This window comes from Miscanthus floridulus, chromosome 8 (genome assembly GCF_019320115.1).
Source record: "Miscanthus floridulus cultivar M001 chromosome 8, ASM1932011v1, whole genome shotgun sequence".
Lineage (NCBI taxonomy): Eukaryota > Viridiplantae > Streptophyta > Magnoliopsida > Poales > Poaceae > Miscanthus > Miscanthus floridulus.
The window spans coordinates 4,622,242-4,637,181 of NC_089587.1; the positions used below are offsets into that span (position 1 = coordinate 4,622,242).

General features: G+C 47.1%; 2 protein-coding genes across 3 annotated transcripts; one reads left to right on the forward strand and one right to left on the reverse strand.

The window, feature by feature from the left end:
• Nucleotides 1–1,404: 1,404 nt before the first annotated feature.
• On the reverse strand, nucleotides 1,405–5,347 carry LOC136470938 (AUGMIN subunit 4-like). The gene is made up of 13 exons (XM_066468664.1): nucleotides 5,042–5,347; nucleotides 4,924–4,971; nucleotides 4,735–4,824; nucleotides 3,944–4,297; nucleotides 3,627–3,726; nucleotides 3,476–3,521; nucleotides 3,139–3,232; nucleotides 2,951–3,022; nucleotides 2,776–2,834; nucleotides 2,538–2,606; nucleotides 2,345–2,396; nucleotides 1,746–1,823; nucleotides 1,405–1,668 (listed from the first exon to the last, which is right to left on the reverse strand). The coding sequence occupies exons 1-13, from the start codon at nucleotides 5,174–5,176 to the stop codon at nucleotides 1,591–1,593; spliced, it is 1,275 nt and encodes a 424-aa protein (XP_066324761.1). The 5' UTR covers nucleotides 5,177–5,347; the 3' UTR covers nucleotides 1,405–1,590.
• A 445-nt stretch (nucleotides 5,348–5,792) lies between these two features.
• Nucleotides 5,793–14,724, forward strand: LOC136470939 (butanoate--CoA ligase AAE1-like). Of its 2 annotated transcripts, none has more exons than XM_066468666.1 (2): nucleotides 5,793–6,243; nucleotides 12,594–14,724. In XM_066468666.1, the coding sequence occupies exons 1-2, from the start codon at nucleotides 6,037–6,039 to the stop codon at nucleotides 14,136–14,138; spliced, it is 1,752 nt and encodes a 583-aa protein (XP_066324763.1). In that variant the 5' UTR covers nucleotides 5,793–6,036; the 3' UTR covers nucleotides 14,139–14,724. The 2 variants fall into 2 exon arrangements, with proteins under 2 accessions (XP_066324763.1, XP_066324764.1); XM_066468667.1 differs by lacking the exon at nucleotides 5,793–6,243 and adding an exon at nucleotides 12,245–12,505 and having other exon boundaries at nucleotides 12,594–14,355.
• The last annotated feature ends 216 nt before the right edge of the window (nucleotides 14,725–14,940 follow it).

Sequence of the window (14,940 nt, forward strand, 5' to 3'; positions counted from 1 at the left end):
GTGACTCCTGCAACAGCCGCCGCAAGCACCTGCATGAAAGCAACTGAATAAACTACACTTGGGGAGATCCATGCACTTAGTGGCTTCACCGCTCACGGCGTCCTTGTTCCCCTCTGCCTCTGAAACATAACCTGATCATACATGCGTCCAGATGTTATGTTAGTTAAGAAACCATTTTCATTAATTGATTTTGCAGACCTCGGTCGTTATTTTTTTAGATAGACACGGTTGTATTGTACTGTATCACCGATCGAGGACACCGAGAAGAAATCGACTTGACTTCTACAGGTGAATGTGAATGGTGGTATCGCCCGGACCGCCCCTATAAACCGTATATATGGTGTTATTAGTCATGGATTGATGCTGTAATAATAACCAACAAGACTTACGGGAGGCAACGAGGATGCTACTCAGCATCAGCATAACAATCAGAGGGAAAATTAGCATCTTCATTGTTATATTTGTCCTCGTTATCGCTATTGTACTGGCAACTGAGATGGATATAGATCTGACAAAGCAAGTGAGCTGGATATCTATCATATACATCCATCGTTTGCACCTATTTATACATATAATAAGTGTGTTGGTCGCAAGTACAGTTAAAAATGTTGGAATATGCTTGTAAATAAGCTCTGTAATTGCTATAATTACTAGCTTAACATCTTCTTTATTTTTGGCATGTACTTCAATTTCATTCCCTTCATTCCAAGTTATAATAAGTCATTCTAGTTTTTTAGATACATAGTTTTTGTTATGCATCTAGACATTGCATAACAAAAGCAATGTACCTAACATCCACGATGACTTATAATTTGGAATAGATGAAGTATTTATTATCATCTAAATTTAGAATGATGTAAAAGTACGATGGCTTTAGCAAGTAATTATGCCGTGGCAAACAGATGCCTCTGCCGAATGGAATTCGTAATAAAGGTCATCTAAACTTACCTCATTTTGCATGAGATGCAGAGAAGGATGGAATGTTGATATATGCTTGTAAATAAGGTACCTGTAATTGCTACCATCTAATTTAGAATGTTGCAAAAGTACAATGGCACTTTGGTAGGTAATTATGCCGTGGCAAACGGATTGCCGAATAGGATTCCTAATAAAAGGTCATCTAAACTTACCTTGCTTTGCATGACACGCAGAGGATGGTAGTACAAAAAAAAACTACAGTGATAATGAAATGAAATATATTGGTTGCTGCTATGTTTTCTTAACTGCTTCTTCACATTGGACTGCTCGTAAAATAAGTCAAGTCTGCAACTTTCTTGAGATCTCTCAGATTTATTTCCATGTCTAGCTCTCTTCTATTTTTCATTATCAAACAAACGAATACATGAGCGTATAATTAAACAAGCATTGATGGTGCTATTATTCAATATGGAAGACTAAAAAACATGCACAAACAGAAACAGCCTCCATATATATTTCGTGTCCAGATGAAACTTTACATTGAGCTGTCCAGCCTGACCGGTCTGGAGCAACGAAATAAGATCCTATGTCAAATCACATGACGGCAACCCCCTAACTCACATCCACTGCATTCAGGTAATAAAATAAACATGGTCTACAACAAGTATGGACTTAAACAGCTGCGTGATCATGGTGAGGTTTCAGGTCCATCTCCACCTGGTGAATTGTCCACTGCATGCCCTCCAGTTTCTGAAGCTCAACCAGGGTTAGCAATGATAACATGGAACATATGTTAAACTAATGGCAACGACACTGAGCCAGATTACCTTTACAATTTCATGGTACTGCCTTGCAATCACGTCGAAATGTGGATCTACACCCTGATACTCACGCAACCGCGAAACCTGACACAAGAACAAACATCAGAGCAAACAGTTAACTGAAGGGAAGTGAACACTGGGTTTCATGATTTCTTTTCAGATGGAATATTCACTGAGATGGCAGTATGGCACCCATTATTTCTCCAAACATGTAGTTAAAAGTGAAAAATACAGAATACCATATGCCCGGTTATTGTTATGTAACGGCATAAACTCTACATCAGGTTAAATTGCCTACTGCAACAGGTTAATATTAAAATCATAGGTTGTCAGAACCCAAAACATATTTGCACATTTAACCTTCCTAAGCTGGACTTTGCTTAGTCATGAATGATTAATTATAACTTGATGTTAACTACTTCATACAACCTCAAGGTATCAGTTAGTTTGTTTTTTCACTAAAAAGTAGCTGCTAGGCATTGGCTCTTATGATTTGTACAGTTCTACTCTTTGTGAGCTGTAGCCACAATTTTGAGAGCTTTTTCTTGGCTGTTTATAGAACCAAACATTAGAAATATTACAAGAAGCAAAATCATGTATCTTACCGCTTCATTATAGGAATTGGATGCTTCTTTTGTGGCCTCTACAAGATACTTCCTGCAAAACAGTTAATATGTTACAAGAAGGTCCTTCGCTGAAAACAAAAGGCACTCAACAAACCAAATCCATCTTATGAATAACAAGTGCCACATAACTCAAAAAGTACATCCACTAAAAGATCGATTGCCTTAACTATACCTGATCCTGTGCAGTGCTGGTACTGTGTCCTTTGTGTAAGTGTCACGCAATAGATGATGCTCTAGATAGCTGGAATCAAAGTATATAAAAAAAAAGTATAGTTAACCTAATCTTTGAATCCCTTGGCATTTGGAATCCAAAATATATATATATAGAGAGAGAAGGGAGGATCGGCTATTTGAGTATAGAGTAACATCTGTTGTACACTTATAATATGGTCACTGATGCGGATGCCGACCTTAGTTTAGCATTCATTGTCCGACACCTTTTGATAAGCCAGGTCTTCTTCAGATCATCCTGTTAGACAATAAGAGACATGTTAAGCACTTTGACTAGCAATACTAACAATATCAAAAGGTGACATGTTTACTTTAAAGAAGTTGAACCAGAGAACGGAATATGAGAATGCTTACAAATTGGTGCTGATGCTCCAATTTCTTGTCTTTAACAAACTGTATAAGCACAGCAAGAATTTGCTCCAAGACCTTTGGAATTTTCAGAACCATAACTAATTGGTTAGAAGTATGAGAAAGAATTTGTGCTCAGGTAAAATGGGTGTACCTCTGAAAAATTAAGCATTACCAAAGACATACAAACATACATTATAATGTTCAGCAAATTTTCTGTCCATTGAAGCAAGGTCCTCCAGTAGATGTGCCTCTTCCTTTTCTATCTCTTCGATGATTAACTTTACCCTGTCAAACGGGAAGTAAAAATCATGAGAAATACTTATCAGGGACGCCTGTCCAACTTCATCCTATCACAAGCACCACGTTAGTTTCCAATTCCAAACAAGATGGAAAATTGGGCACTCATTCCAAGTTAAGTTAGCTATGTAAATGGATGGGATTGCAGCAAAGAAGGGATGGTAAGATGGTATTAATACTAAATATGTGATTGGTGCAGTCTGATTTAAAATGTAAGATAAGAAAGTCCACCTTTCTGGAAGCCTAGCACTAGAAATTTGACTGATGGATGACGAATCTGCAGCAAAGATGTTAAGGTAAGACAGAATAATAACCAGAACCAGAATTTGGACTGTTCTCTCTCACTCTCTTTTCTATTCTTCCACTAGTTTCAGTAACTGACCCCTTTCGTCCATAGCAAATAGATCAGCCAAAGCATCACACTTGGCTTCTAACCGGGCTTCAATCTCCCTAGCCAAAGTTCTCTGATAATCAACCATGTCCTGTAATCGACACAAAAGCAGATGCTTTCAAAGTTCAGGTGAAGATTTTGTATATTCTTTCACTCGTTGACAAAAAGGGTAAAACGCATCATAGTCTAATAATTGGTTACAAAATAGTTTTGCAATTCTCAAGGCACATATCAGAATTACGTTCATCAAATCAAACAAGTAACAAGGTATGAATTGACCATTTAGGCAAAAAAAAAAATGTTCTTACCACAGACATGGCTGGCTGCTCTTGTTGCACTTGGTAGAGATAATCAGAAGTGATCCCAAGAAAACGGTCAGGAACACCACCAACTCCAGGTTCAACCGCATCTGAACTACCACTTCCATGTGCAGCAGCAACAGTCACCGCACTAGCGGTGCTGCTATAATTGTTGTAACTCGTCGAGATTGAACTTGAGCTGGGTGTCGCGCTTGTGAGGGTGCTATCGAATGAACTCCTTGAAAAGGTGCTCAGCTTTTTGATCTCCTGCTCATGGACCTCCCCGTCCTGAGAGAGCAGTGGGAGCCTCAGCCTCTGCGCTGCCTCCGCCACGGCCAACCGGTGCTCCAAAGACTCGTACACCTGGATCAGAGGTTCAGAACCGACAGAGTATAAGCTCGGTGACTGAATCAGAGTATCATTTTTGCTGGACAATTTCTCGATTACGGTGCTAAGTCAATCGAACCAACAATGAGGAATTCTTCCACTGTCTATTAATCGGTTTATTATTATTGCTGCCCAACCAGATCACATCTGAAGATGTATTTGCACCAGTCAATGAAAAAAAATCTAAAGACTCGTACACCTGGATCAGAGGTTCAGAACTGACAGAGGTTAAGCTCGGTGACTGAGTGTCATTTTTGCTGGACAAATTCTCGATTACGGCACTAAGTCAAAAAACCAGCAATGAGGAATTCCACAGTCTATTATTCAGCTAGTACCACCCACCCAACTCACATTTGAAGATGTACTTGCACCAGTCAATGAAAAATGAGGGACTTGTCAGAGAGAAGCAGAACCTGCGGGGAGCAGTTGAGCTTCTTGCCGGCGCCGGCGCCACCAGCCGCGTGGTACTCCTCCACCATGGCCACCGCCTCCGCGTACACCGCCTACGGCATAGCATAGCGCCACCAGATCTGATGAGAACCCGACAAGCAAAACCTAGAATGCGGATCCGACGAGCGGCGGGGGGGATGAGGGTGACTCACCAGTGCCTCGAGGTAGAGCGCGCGCTCCGCCGCGACCTCCTCGCGCGCCTGCGCAGGCACAGGGTTCAGGTGAGCAGCAGTCGGGAAGGAGCGTGGCGGGCGCGACGTGCGTGCGTACCTGGAGGAGGTCGGAGTGCGCGGAGTTGGAGAGGAGGGACGCGTCCGGGGCGAGGTGGTGGCGCTGGAGCTGCTCCACCAGGTGCGCCACCTCCGGCGGCGGCGGCGGGAGCGACGCTGCTGCGGCCTTCGACATCGCGGGGGAATCGGCGCCGGCGGAGGCCACTCACGGGGGAATCGGCCTGGTTGGTGCCACGGTAGCGTTTGAATTGGGTGGGGCTCGTGAGGTGGTGGTAGGTTGGTGGCCGTTGGATCGGCGAATGGACGGCTCAGATCGCCGCCGGCTGATTACAGTACAAGAGAAGCTTGAAAGCCGGCTGTCGTGTGAGAAGGGAGATACAGACCGTACAGTGCTGAAATAGAAGAAGCGGTCATAGACGTCACTGTCACAGAAATGGTTTCCGGAAAATGAAATCTTCAGTTTACGTTTTCATCGGAACAAACAAGAGAGACAACGGTTGGAAACTCTCTTCAGGTTACTTTCTATGGTTACACTTCGTCTAGCAGTAACCGGAGAAAAGATAAAAACGCACTACTAATTTCCAAATCCTTAGTGGCTTTCGTTGGTTCCACGTCACCAAAGACGAATGAATCAATAAGCAAGCTGTTCTACACTTCTATGGCGCGCGCACACTGACACAGTGCGTGCGTTATCACAACATCCAATGCTGCCGGAGCTGGACGACGACGTCACGGTTAAAGAGAGAGCAGCTTGCTTGTTCTCATTCCATTCCTCCACCGGAGGCGAGTGAGTAATTAGCACTTGGGTCATCGCCATCAGCAACAAGCCAAGCGCGTGAGCTCGCCGATTACGCTGCTCCTACGCGTCGTCTCTCCCGCTGCTCTGCTCCACTCGTCACTTGATATTTCCCATCTGCCATCAGAACTACCTCTCCACCCGTTCTGCTCTGCTCCGCCTCCGCCTCCGCCTCCGCGCCCAATTCTTTCTGAGCCGGAACCGGAGGCGGAGACCGACCCCGCGCGCGCGGCGGAGCGATGGAAGGCACCGTGCTGTGCGCGGCGAACCACGCGCCGCTGACGCCCATCAGCTTCCTCGAGCGCACGGCGCTCGTCTACCCAGACCGCCCCGCCGTCGTCGCCGCGGGCCATGCCGCCGCGCCGCGCACCTGGCGGGAGACCCGGGACCGCTGCCTCCGCCTCGCCGCCGCGCTCGCGGGGCTCGGCATCGCGCGCCGCGACGTGGTGATGTTAGGATCGATGTTTACATTTGTGTGTGTAACCGTAGATCCGGGTAACATTCCATTCGCCGTGCGCGGTTGCGCTGTGACCTCGCGGACGCCGGTGTCGAGGCAGCTCCGGCTCGGTGGCGAGGTCCAGTGGCCCGGGTGGTGACCTGCAGGGGAGATGGCGGAGTCGGTGGGCCATCCCGTCGCTGGCAGCACGCTTTAGGATCGGATTAGGGTTTCTCTTTAGGCGGGTGTGGCGGCTCCGGTCAACCTCGTAGTCCGAGCCCTCACCCCCACATTCCTTTTATGTGTGCCGTGCGACAGGGGCCCTCCAACCGAGTTAGGGTTGGGCTCCCCCGATCAGGGAGCAGAGATAGGGCCCAATAGGCCGTTGGGCCTATTGGTGGAGATCAACTAACATTCTCCCCCTTGATCTCATTCCATCTTTCACTTTCATATCATTTGCTTTTGTTCATTCCATTACAGATTAGCTCATAGAGCATGTCTCATCGTCACGGTCCATTGCCGATAGACTTAACAGCTACAACTCACTACTCTGTTCTGAAATAGATACTTATCTTTGGGCCTTCTTTTGTCCAGGAATATTTTAGGCTTTCCCTTAAACCCAAGCTAGCTACATGTTCTCTGAACACCATGTCCTCTTAACATGTTGGGTGGTAAGCCTTTTGTAAGCGGATCCGCGAGCATCCTTTCTGTTCTTATATGCTCAAGACTTATGACTTGATCCCGGACTTAATCTTTCACAACATAATACTCAATGTCAATGTGTTTGGCAGCACCACTTGACTTATGTTATGAGCATACTGTACTGCCAGATTATAATCGCAGTATTACTTTAAGTGGTCTATAGATGTCGTCAACCACCTTCAAATCGGGTATGAACTTTATTAGTTAGTTCACCTGCCCGTTGCCTCATAACACGCTACAAACCGTCATACATTGTGGACGATGTAGTGACAGTTTGTTTTGAGCTTTTCCATGAAATAGCTCCCCTTTGCGAGATGATAGAAAATCCACGTCTGGATATGCATTCACTCTCGCATAATCAGAATCTGAATATCCCACCATGTGGAGTGAATCAGATCTTCTATATGTCATCATGAGGCATTTTCGTTCCTTGCAATTAATGCAAGACTTTCTTTACTAATTTCAGTGTTCTATTCCAGAATTGCTCTGTAATCTGCCAAGTAAAATCTGGTAACAAATGCCAAGTCAGGGCGCGTACATACTTGAGCATGTTGCAAGCTTCCGACAGCTGAAGCATATGGAACCACTTTTACTTTATCGATTGAGCTCATATTGGTTTCTGGGGCATTGAAAATCCCCATATCTGTTGCCCTTGACTATAGGAGCAGGTGATGGACTATATTTGTGCATACTGAATTTCTTTAAGATCTTTTCCATGTATGCCTTTTGTGACAGTCCTTATACCCTTTTTCTTCTATCTTGGTGAATCTCGATCCCTAGAACGAACGAGGCTTCGCCAATATCTCTCATATCAAATTTCTTTGTTTCCAGTAGTAGACTAACATCACTACTAGCAAGTAAGATATCATCTACATACAGGACAAAGAAGATAAACTTCCTATTCTTAAATTTTGTATAGACACAATTGTCCTCTACCTTCTCTTTAAAACCCAAAATTTTTTGTTGACTGATCAAACTTCAAGTACCACCGTCTTGAAGCTTGCTTTAATCTATAAATAGATTTCTTTAGGCGACATCCCATTCGTTCTTTTCCTTCCATGACAAAACCTTTCGGTTGTGCCATGTAAACATTTTTCTCTAAGTCGCTGTTGAGAAATGCCGTCTTTACATCCATATGATGTAATTCTTAATCGTAATGTGCCACTAATGCCATTATGATTCTGAAGGAAACTTTACATGAGACTGGAGAAAATGTCTCATTGTAATCAATCCCTTCTCTTTGCACAAAACCTTTTGCCACAAGTCGAGCTTTATATCTCTCTATATTCCCTTGAGAGTCATGTTTAGTCTTGTAGACCCATTTATAGCCTACTGTTTTGACTCTTTTAGGAATTATTTTCAAGTCCCAAACTTTATTAGCATTCAATGATTTCATTTCATCTTCCATGGCCTCAAGCCACTTTGATGACTGATCACTTCTCATGGCTTCTTCAAATGAGGTGGGATCATCCTCCATTTGAAATTACTTAGTGTTATACACTTCATAATTAGCAGAAATAGCTGATTTTCTAACTCTTTGAGACCTATTAGGGGCCTTCACATTCGGCACATCTTCTATTTTGAGGCTGTTGTTGCTCCCCCTCATGTGTGGCAATAGGTTCTATAGAATCCTGAAGAACAGGTTTCTCATCGTCATTCATTGTTGCCACAGGTGGGATAACAACAGGTGCTAGCACCACAGTATCTAGCACTGTCGGTGCAGCTACAGCAGGTAGTGAGAAAAATGGCTCATGAATCATTAGAGTGGGCGCATACACCCGCTTCACTTCAAGGACAATTTCTCGAGCTACCATGCTCCCCCTCATCTTTTCATTCTCTAGGAAAACAACGTGTCTCGTTTCCACAAACTTTGTATGTCTCTCTGGACAGTGAAAAACGAAAACCTTTTGACTTTTCTGTGTTGCCAATGAAATGGCAACTTACTGTTTTGGGATATAACTTCCCAATATTTGGGTTAAATACTTTAGCCTCAGCAGGGCTCCCCCACACACACGCAAGTGGTTTAGTGAGGATACTCTTTCTGTCCACAACTCATACGGTATTTTGGGCACCGACTTTCTTGATACTCTATTGAGAATATAAATGGCGGTTTTAACGCCTTCATTCACAGGTTCAACTGTAAGGTGGAGTAACTTATCATACTGCCCACCATATCCATCAGGGTACGATTGATTCTTTTAGATACTCTATTCTGCTGAGGTTCGCTCGGTGTAGAATACTGAGCTACTATGCCATTCTTTTAGGGTATGCCGACCGTAGTACTCCCCCACGGTCAGACCTGACTATCTTAATCTTTAATATCTTAAATTTATCCAATACATCTTTTCTTTCTTTGATTGGATAAATATAGTCATAATGGGAGTAATCATCTGTGAATGGATCATAACTATTCACACTCTTTATAGGAAAGCTGACCACAAATGTCAGTGTGAATAATCTGTAAAATTCCTGTGCTTCGTTTGTCATCTTTCTTTACATACTTTTCTTTTATGCATTCTCTGCATTGAACTTAATCTGAGAGCTCTAATGGAGGAAGAATATCATTCTTAACTTGTCTTTCTATTCTCCCCCTCGAAATATGGCCTAAACGACAGTGCCATAATTTCGACAACACATCATGAGCTCTCTTATGCCACCATTTCCAGAGTAACACTCTGTGACCAGCTTTATCAGCTAAGTGGCATATCTTTGAAGAGCCAGTGAACTGCTCTTTATTCTATCGAGGTACTTGGTGACCGTGTCACATTCTGGGATTGAGCCCACAATTGTAGGTTCAATCATGTTCTTTATCACAGCCAAACATTTCTTGTTTGCAGTGACCCACTTTCTATGCTCAAAAGCCATAAGATATCTTTTGGGATTCAAAATCCCTTTCTTTAGTTGCCCAAGTGGCATCATTCTCTTTTGTCTCTCTCACTGGTGCCACAAACTCAGTGGAACACGGTGAGGTGACTACCCAGTCCACCTTAAACAAGATGAAAACCAGGTCAAATCTTTTCTCAACACAAAAATAACACCATTTGCATGCCTTGATTCCAACGTTGGTCAAAAATAAAACATACAATTATTCTTATACACTAATTCTACATCACCGTTGGGCAGAAATAGAATTAATGCATAAATCTTTAACTTTCACAATTGTTCTTACACACTAATTCTACATCACCGTTGGGCAGAAGTAGAATTAATGTATAAATCATTAAAATTAACAACTTTTCTTATACACTAATTCTACATCACCGTTGGGCAGAAGTAGAATCAATGCATAAATCATTAAAATTACGATATTGTTATTAATAACGTTGGTCAGAAAATAACAACATCATAATCATATCAAAACTATTTTTCTCCAATTAAATACCACATTGGTTCAAAATAACTGGAGAATCAATAATTTCTTTAGCAGCGGAAAAACTTTCTTTTTCTCCAATTAAATACCACGTTGGTACAAATTAACCGGAGAATAAACAATTTCTCTAGCTGTGGAAAACCTCTCTTTTCCTTGAATTTTACCCACAGGGAAAATTTCTTTTTCTATTTCCTTTAATCCATTAATCAATTTCCAGGAAATAAACATTTACTGGAAAAACTTTCCTTTTCTCCAGTTAAATATCACGTCTGTTCAAAATCACTGGAGAATATACTTTTTCTTTAGCAGCGGAAAAACTTTACATCAATTTCTTGAATTTTACCCACAGGTAAAAAATACTTTTTCTATTTTTCTTTTGAGCCAATTTATTCATTTTCCAGGAAATAAATGTTTGCTGGAAAAAGGAAAAACAAAACTAAATCATTTCAATTCTGTTCACTCGGCCCAGCCTTAAAGCGGCCCGGCCCACTCCAGCACGCGCACAGTCGCCGCGCTGGCCCCGCGCCTAGGCCGCAACCTGGGCCTGGGCCAGGAAAGTAGCCCGGCGCTCGCGCCCGCCTGGGCTGAGTTTGGCCCAGTCGCGCTCCGCCGTCGGATCACATCCGACGGTCGCCCGGCTGTATCGCTCGAATAGAAAAGCCGACGCCGCGCGCCCCGGGCAAAACCCTAGAGCATTTCTTCGCCGCTCTCTCTCTCTTCATTCTCTTTCTGTCGCCGCTTTCTTCTCAGCTCTCCTCACACCGCAGCGAGGCAAGCGCAACTGAGAGCAAGCGAAGGCGTCCATGGCACCGCCGTCGGCCCCCTCGCCGGCGTGCGCGCTCCCCAGCGGGTGAGCGCGCCGCCGTCGAGCGGCCCTGGCCGCGGTGACCCCTTGGCCGAGCCAGCGAGCAGCGAGCTCGGCTCGGTCTTCTTCTCCCGCGCCGGCGAAAAGGTTTTCCCGACGCCCGGCGAGGTGTTTCCTTTCCCCTTTCCCTTTCTCCTTTCCCATCCCCTTTTGGATTTGAATCCTTTTTTTTATTTCTTTTCTTTTCGGATTAGGGTTAATCCGAAACTGTTCTTTTTCCCTTGTTCGGTTGAACCAATTGCTTTTCTTTGCTTTAGTTCATCCGAAACTGTTCTTTTTCCCTTTGGAGCTCATCCGAATCGAATCGGGATCTAGGGTTAGGGTTCGGTTGAAACCGAATACCCGATCAGTGTTTTCCTTTTGTGTGATTCGAGATCTAGATGTTAGGGTTCCTTTTCTTTCTTCTCGGATTGAACCGATTAGTGATGGGATTCTTTCTAGGGTTAGGTCTTAGGGTTCGGCCAAAACTGAACCCATCCTTCTTCATTCTTTAGATCCGAACTTGATCTGTTCGGTCCTTTACTTTTGCCGTGCGTCGTCGAACGGTGCGGCTCCTTTCCCCCACGCGCGGTGGCGGTGATAACCGGTACACCGTGAGCCGGTCTCTCTTTCTTTTTGCTTTTTACCCGGTTAGGGTTAGGGTTACACACTTGTAACCTGTCTCTGGTACCATTGTTAGGATCGATGTTTACCTTTGTGTGTGTAACCGTAGATCCGGGTAACATTCCATTCGCCGTGCGCGGTTGCGCTGTGACCTCGCGGACGCCGGTGTCGAGGCAGCTCCGGCTCGGTGGCGAGGTCCAGTGGCCCGGGTGGTGACCTGCAGGGGAGATGGCGGAGTCAGTGGGCCATCCCGTCGCTGGCAGCACGCTTTAGGATCGGATTAGGGTTTCTCTTTAGGCAGGTGTGGCGGCTCCGGTCAACCTCGTAGTCCGAGCCCTCACCCCCACATTCCTTTTATGTGTGCCGTGCGACAGGGGCCCTCCAACCGAGTTAGGGTTAGACTCCCCCGATCAAGGAGCAGAGATAGAGCTCAATAGACCATTGGGCCTATTGGTGGAGATCAACTAACAGGTGAGTCCCTCTCCAGCCGTTGCCTGCCTTCCTCTCCTCTGCTCTCTTCTTCTTCTTCCGTGCTACGGTGCGGTAGATTTATTCGGCCATTATTTACCTGCCGCCGTCCAAGCATTCACTTTTACTGCTGTTGCTGTTCTTGGTTGAAAAAGGCTCCGTTTTAATTCCATGCGAGTAGATAGTGTTCATGCCCGAATTCATCAACTATTCGACCACCTGAATTGCTTGCGAATTGTGCTCGGACCGAATATCGTTTCATCAGTAAGAAGCTGCTACTAGTAGGTTCAGCGATCGAATCGAATTGGCCGATTCTCAATCGCAGCTGAGCTGCCGTTGCTGCCCCGTGCAGGTTGCGGTGTTCGCGCAGAACATCCCGGCCTTCTGCGAGCTCCACTTCGGCATTCCCATGGCCGGCGCCGTCATCTGCGCGCTCAACTCGCGCCTCGACGCCGCCATGGCGTCCGTGCTGCTGCAGCACTCGGAGGCCAAGGTCGTCTTCGTGGACGCCGCGCTGCTCGGCGTCGCGCGAGAAGCGCTCCGCCTCATCTCCCAGCAGGCCGCCGGCGCCGGAGCAAGCAGCAGGGTGCCCACCGTGGTGCTAATCAACGAGGTCCTCGACGAGCCGCCGCCGTCGACAACTGATCGGTACTACTACGAGTACGAGGCGCTCCTCGGCAGCAGCAATCCAGAGGAGTTCTTGATCCGGTGGCCGGTCGACGAGAACGAGCCGATCGCCCTCAACTACACCTCGGGGACGACGTCGCGGCCCAAGGGCGTGGTGTACACGCACCGCGGGGCGTACCTGAACACGCTGGCGTCGGTGCTCCTCAACGACATGACGGCGCTGCCGGTGTACCTGTGGACGGTGCCCATGTTCCACTGCAACGGGTGGTGCCTGGTGTGGGGCGTGGCGGAGCAGGGCGGCACCAACGTCTGCCTCCGCAAGGTGACCTCCGCCGCCATCTTCGCCGCCGTGGCGGCGCACGGGGTCACGCACATGGGCGGCGCTCCCACGGTGCTGAGCATGGTGGTCAACGCCACGGCGGAGGAGCGGCGGCCTCTGAGTCTGAAACCGAGTGGGAGGCCGGTGACGGTGATGACGGGCGGCGCGCCGCCGCCGCCGCAGGTGCTGTTCCGGATGGAGGAGCTGGGGTTCCTGGTGATCCACTCGTACGGGCTGACGGAGACGTACGGGCCCGCCACGGTGTGCACGTGGCGGCCGGAGTGGGACGGGCTGCCGGCGGCGGAGCGCGCGGCGATCAAGTCCCGGCAGGGGCTGCACCACCTGGGGCTAGAGGTGGACGTCAAGGACCCGGCGACGATGACGAGCGTGCCCGCCGACGGGCGCACCATGGGGGAGGTGATGTTCCGGGGCAACACGGTGATGAGCGGGTACTACAAGGACGCAGCAGCGACGGCGGAGGCCATGTCCGGCGGGTGGCTCCGGTCGGGGGACCTGGCGGTGCGGCACGCCGGCGACGGGTACGTGAAGATCCTGGACCGGTCCAAGGACATCATCATCTCGGGCGGGGAGAACATAAGCACCATCGAGGTGGAGGCGGCGCTGTTCGCGCACCCGGCCGTGGCCGAGGCCGCCGTGGTCGGGCGCCCCGACGAGTACTGGGGCGAGACGCCGTGCGCGTTCGTCACGCTCAAGGAGGGCAAGGACGCGGAGGGCGTGGGCGCGGAGGAGCTCATGGCGTTCTGCCGCGCGCGGCTGCCCCGGTACATGGCGCCACGGACGGTGGTGTTCGTGGCCGAGCTGCCTAAGACGGCGACGGGCAAGGTGCAGAAGTTCGCGCTCCGGGAGCAGGCCAAGGCCATGGGCAGCATCTCCAGCTCCAGCTCCAGGTCCAAGAACCCGGGAGGGTCAGGGACGAGGAGCAAGCTCTGAACTCGCGTGTCACTGCCATCGCCATTGATGGCAACATGGGTTCTAGCCGATCCGTCCTGGTCCAGTGGTCCTGCATGTGCATGTGCATGGGGAAAGAGAATCATCCAATGATCCTGATTCATTATTTCAGTAATAACTTACTTCTTGTGCAATGCTTCGATTCAATCTCCCAGTGCTTATTAGTTTATATTGGGTCACTTCGATCTCTTTAAGACAAGTACTTACAATGCCTTCGCATGGAGCCGTTCTCGATGGATTTCGCCTAGTTCCAGCACTCGGTGCTTGTTTGCGTCACACCCCTCACAGGTAAAGAACCATGGCCCCAAGCATGAAGAATCGGGATGTCTCTGGTTCAACACAACTCTGCCTAGTGGTAAAGCAAACATGCCCTCAGTGTTGGTGGCACGAGGCGCTCGAGTCCGAGGTGAGCGTTTCTTTCTCAAGGAAAAAGAAAGAAAAAAAGAAGAAGCTAGGCGACAAATCTATGCCAAGTGTAATGCATGAAATCTCTCCATCGCCTAGCTTTCTAGTCAACAGTGAAGCCGCGTGGGCTATTGTAGCTTGGTGAAATGTCTGCCTGTGCTTCCTTTTCATGGATATTTTCCCGTGTCTTTGGTCTTTGGGTCCTTTTTGTGTTTGGTTTTTTAGAGGGTGGAGTTCCTTGTGCACCTGTCCGAATTTTTTGTTTTTAGTTCTTTTTTTAAAAAAAAATCACAAATATGTCTCTGGAGGTATGCTTTTAAAATCTGGATCCTTAGCTCGACGTCATAGATTTTGACGTCATAGATTTTGACGTCTAGAT

Bases quoted from the DNA above. Each gene is read 5' to 3' on its own strand.
- LOC136470939 (XM_066468666.1), top strand. From the start codon at position 6,037: ATGGAAGGCACCGTGCTGTGCGCGGCGAACCACGCGCCGCTGACGCCC. The intron at 6,244-12,593 runs GTGATGTTAGGA...TGCCCCGTGCAG, and splicing joins GCATCGCGCGCCGCGACGTG to GTTGCGGTGTTCGCGCAGAA.
- LOC136470938 (XM_066468664.1), bottom strand. From the start codon at position 5,176: ATGTCGAAGGCCGCAGCAGCGTCGCTCCCGCCGCCGCCGCCGGAGGTG. The intron at 4,298-4,734 runs GTTCTGCTTCTC...CCTCTGATCCAG, and splicing joins AGCTCAACTGCTCCCCGCAG to GTGTACGAGTCTTTGGAGCA. The intron at 3,023-3,138 runs GTATGTTTGTAT...AAAATTCCAAAG, and splicing joins AATTTGCTGAACATTATAAT to GTCTTGGAGCAAATTCTTGC.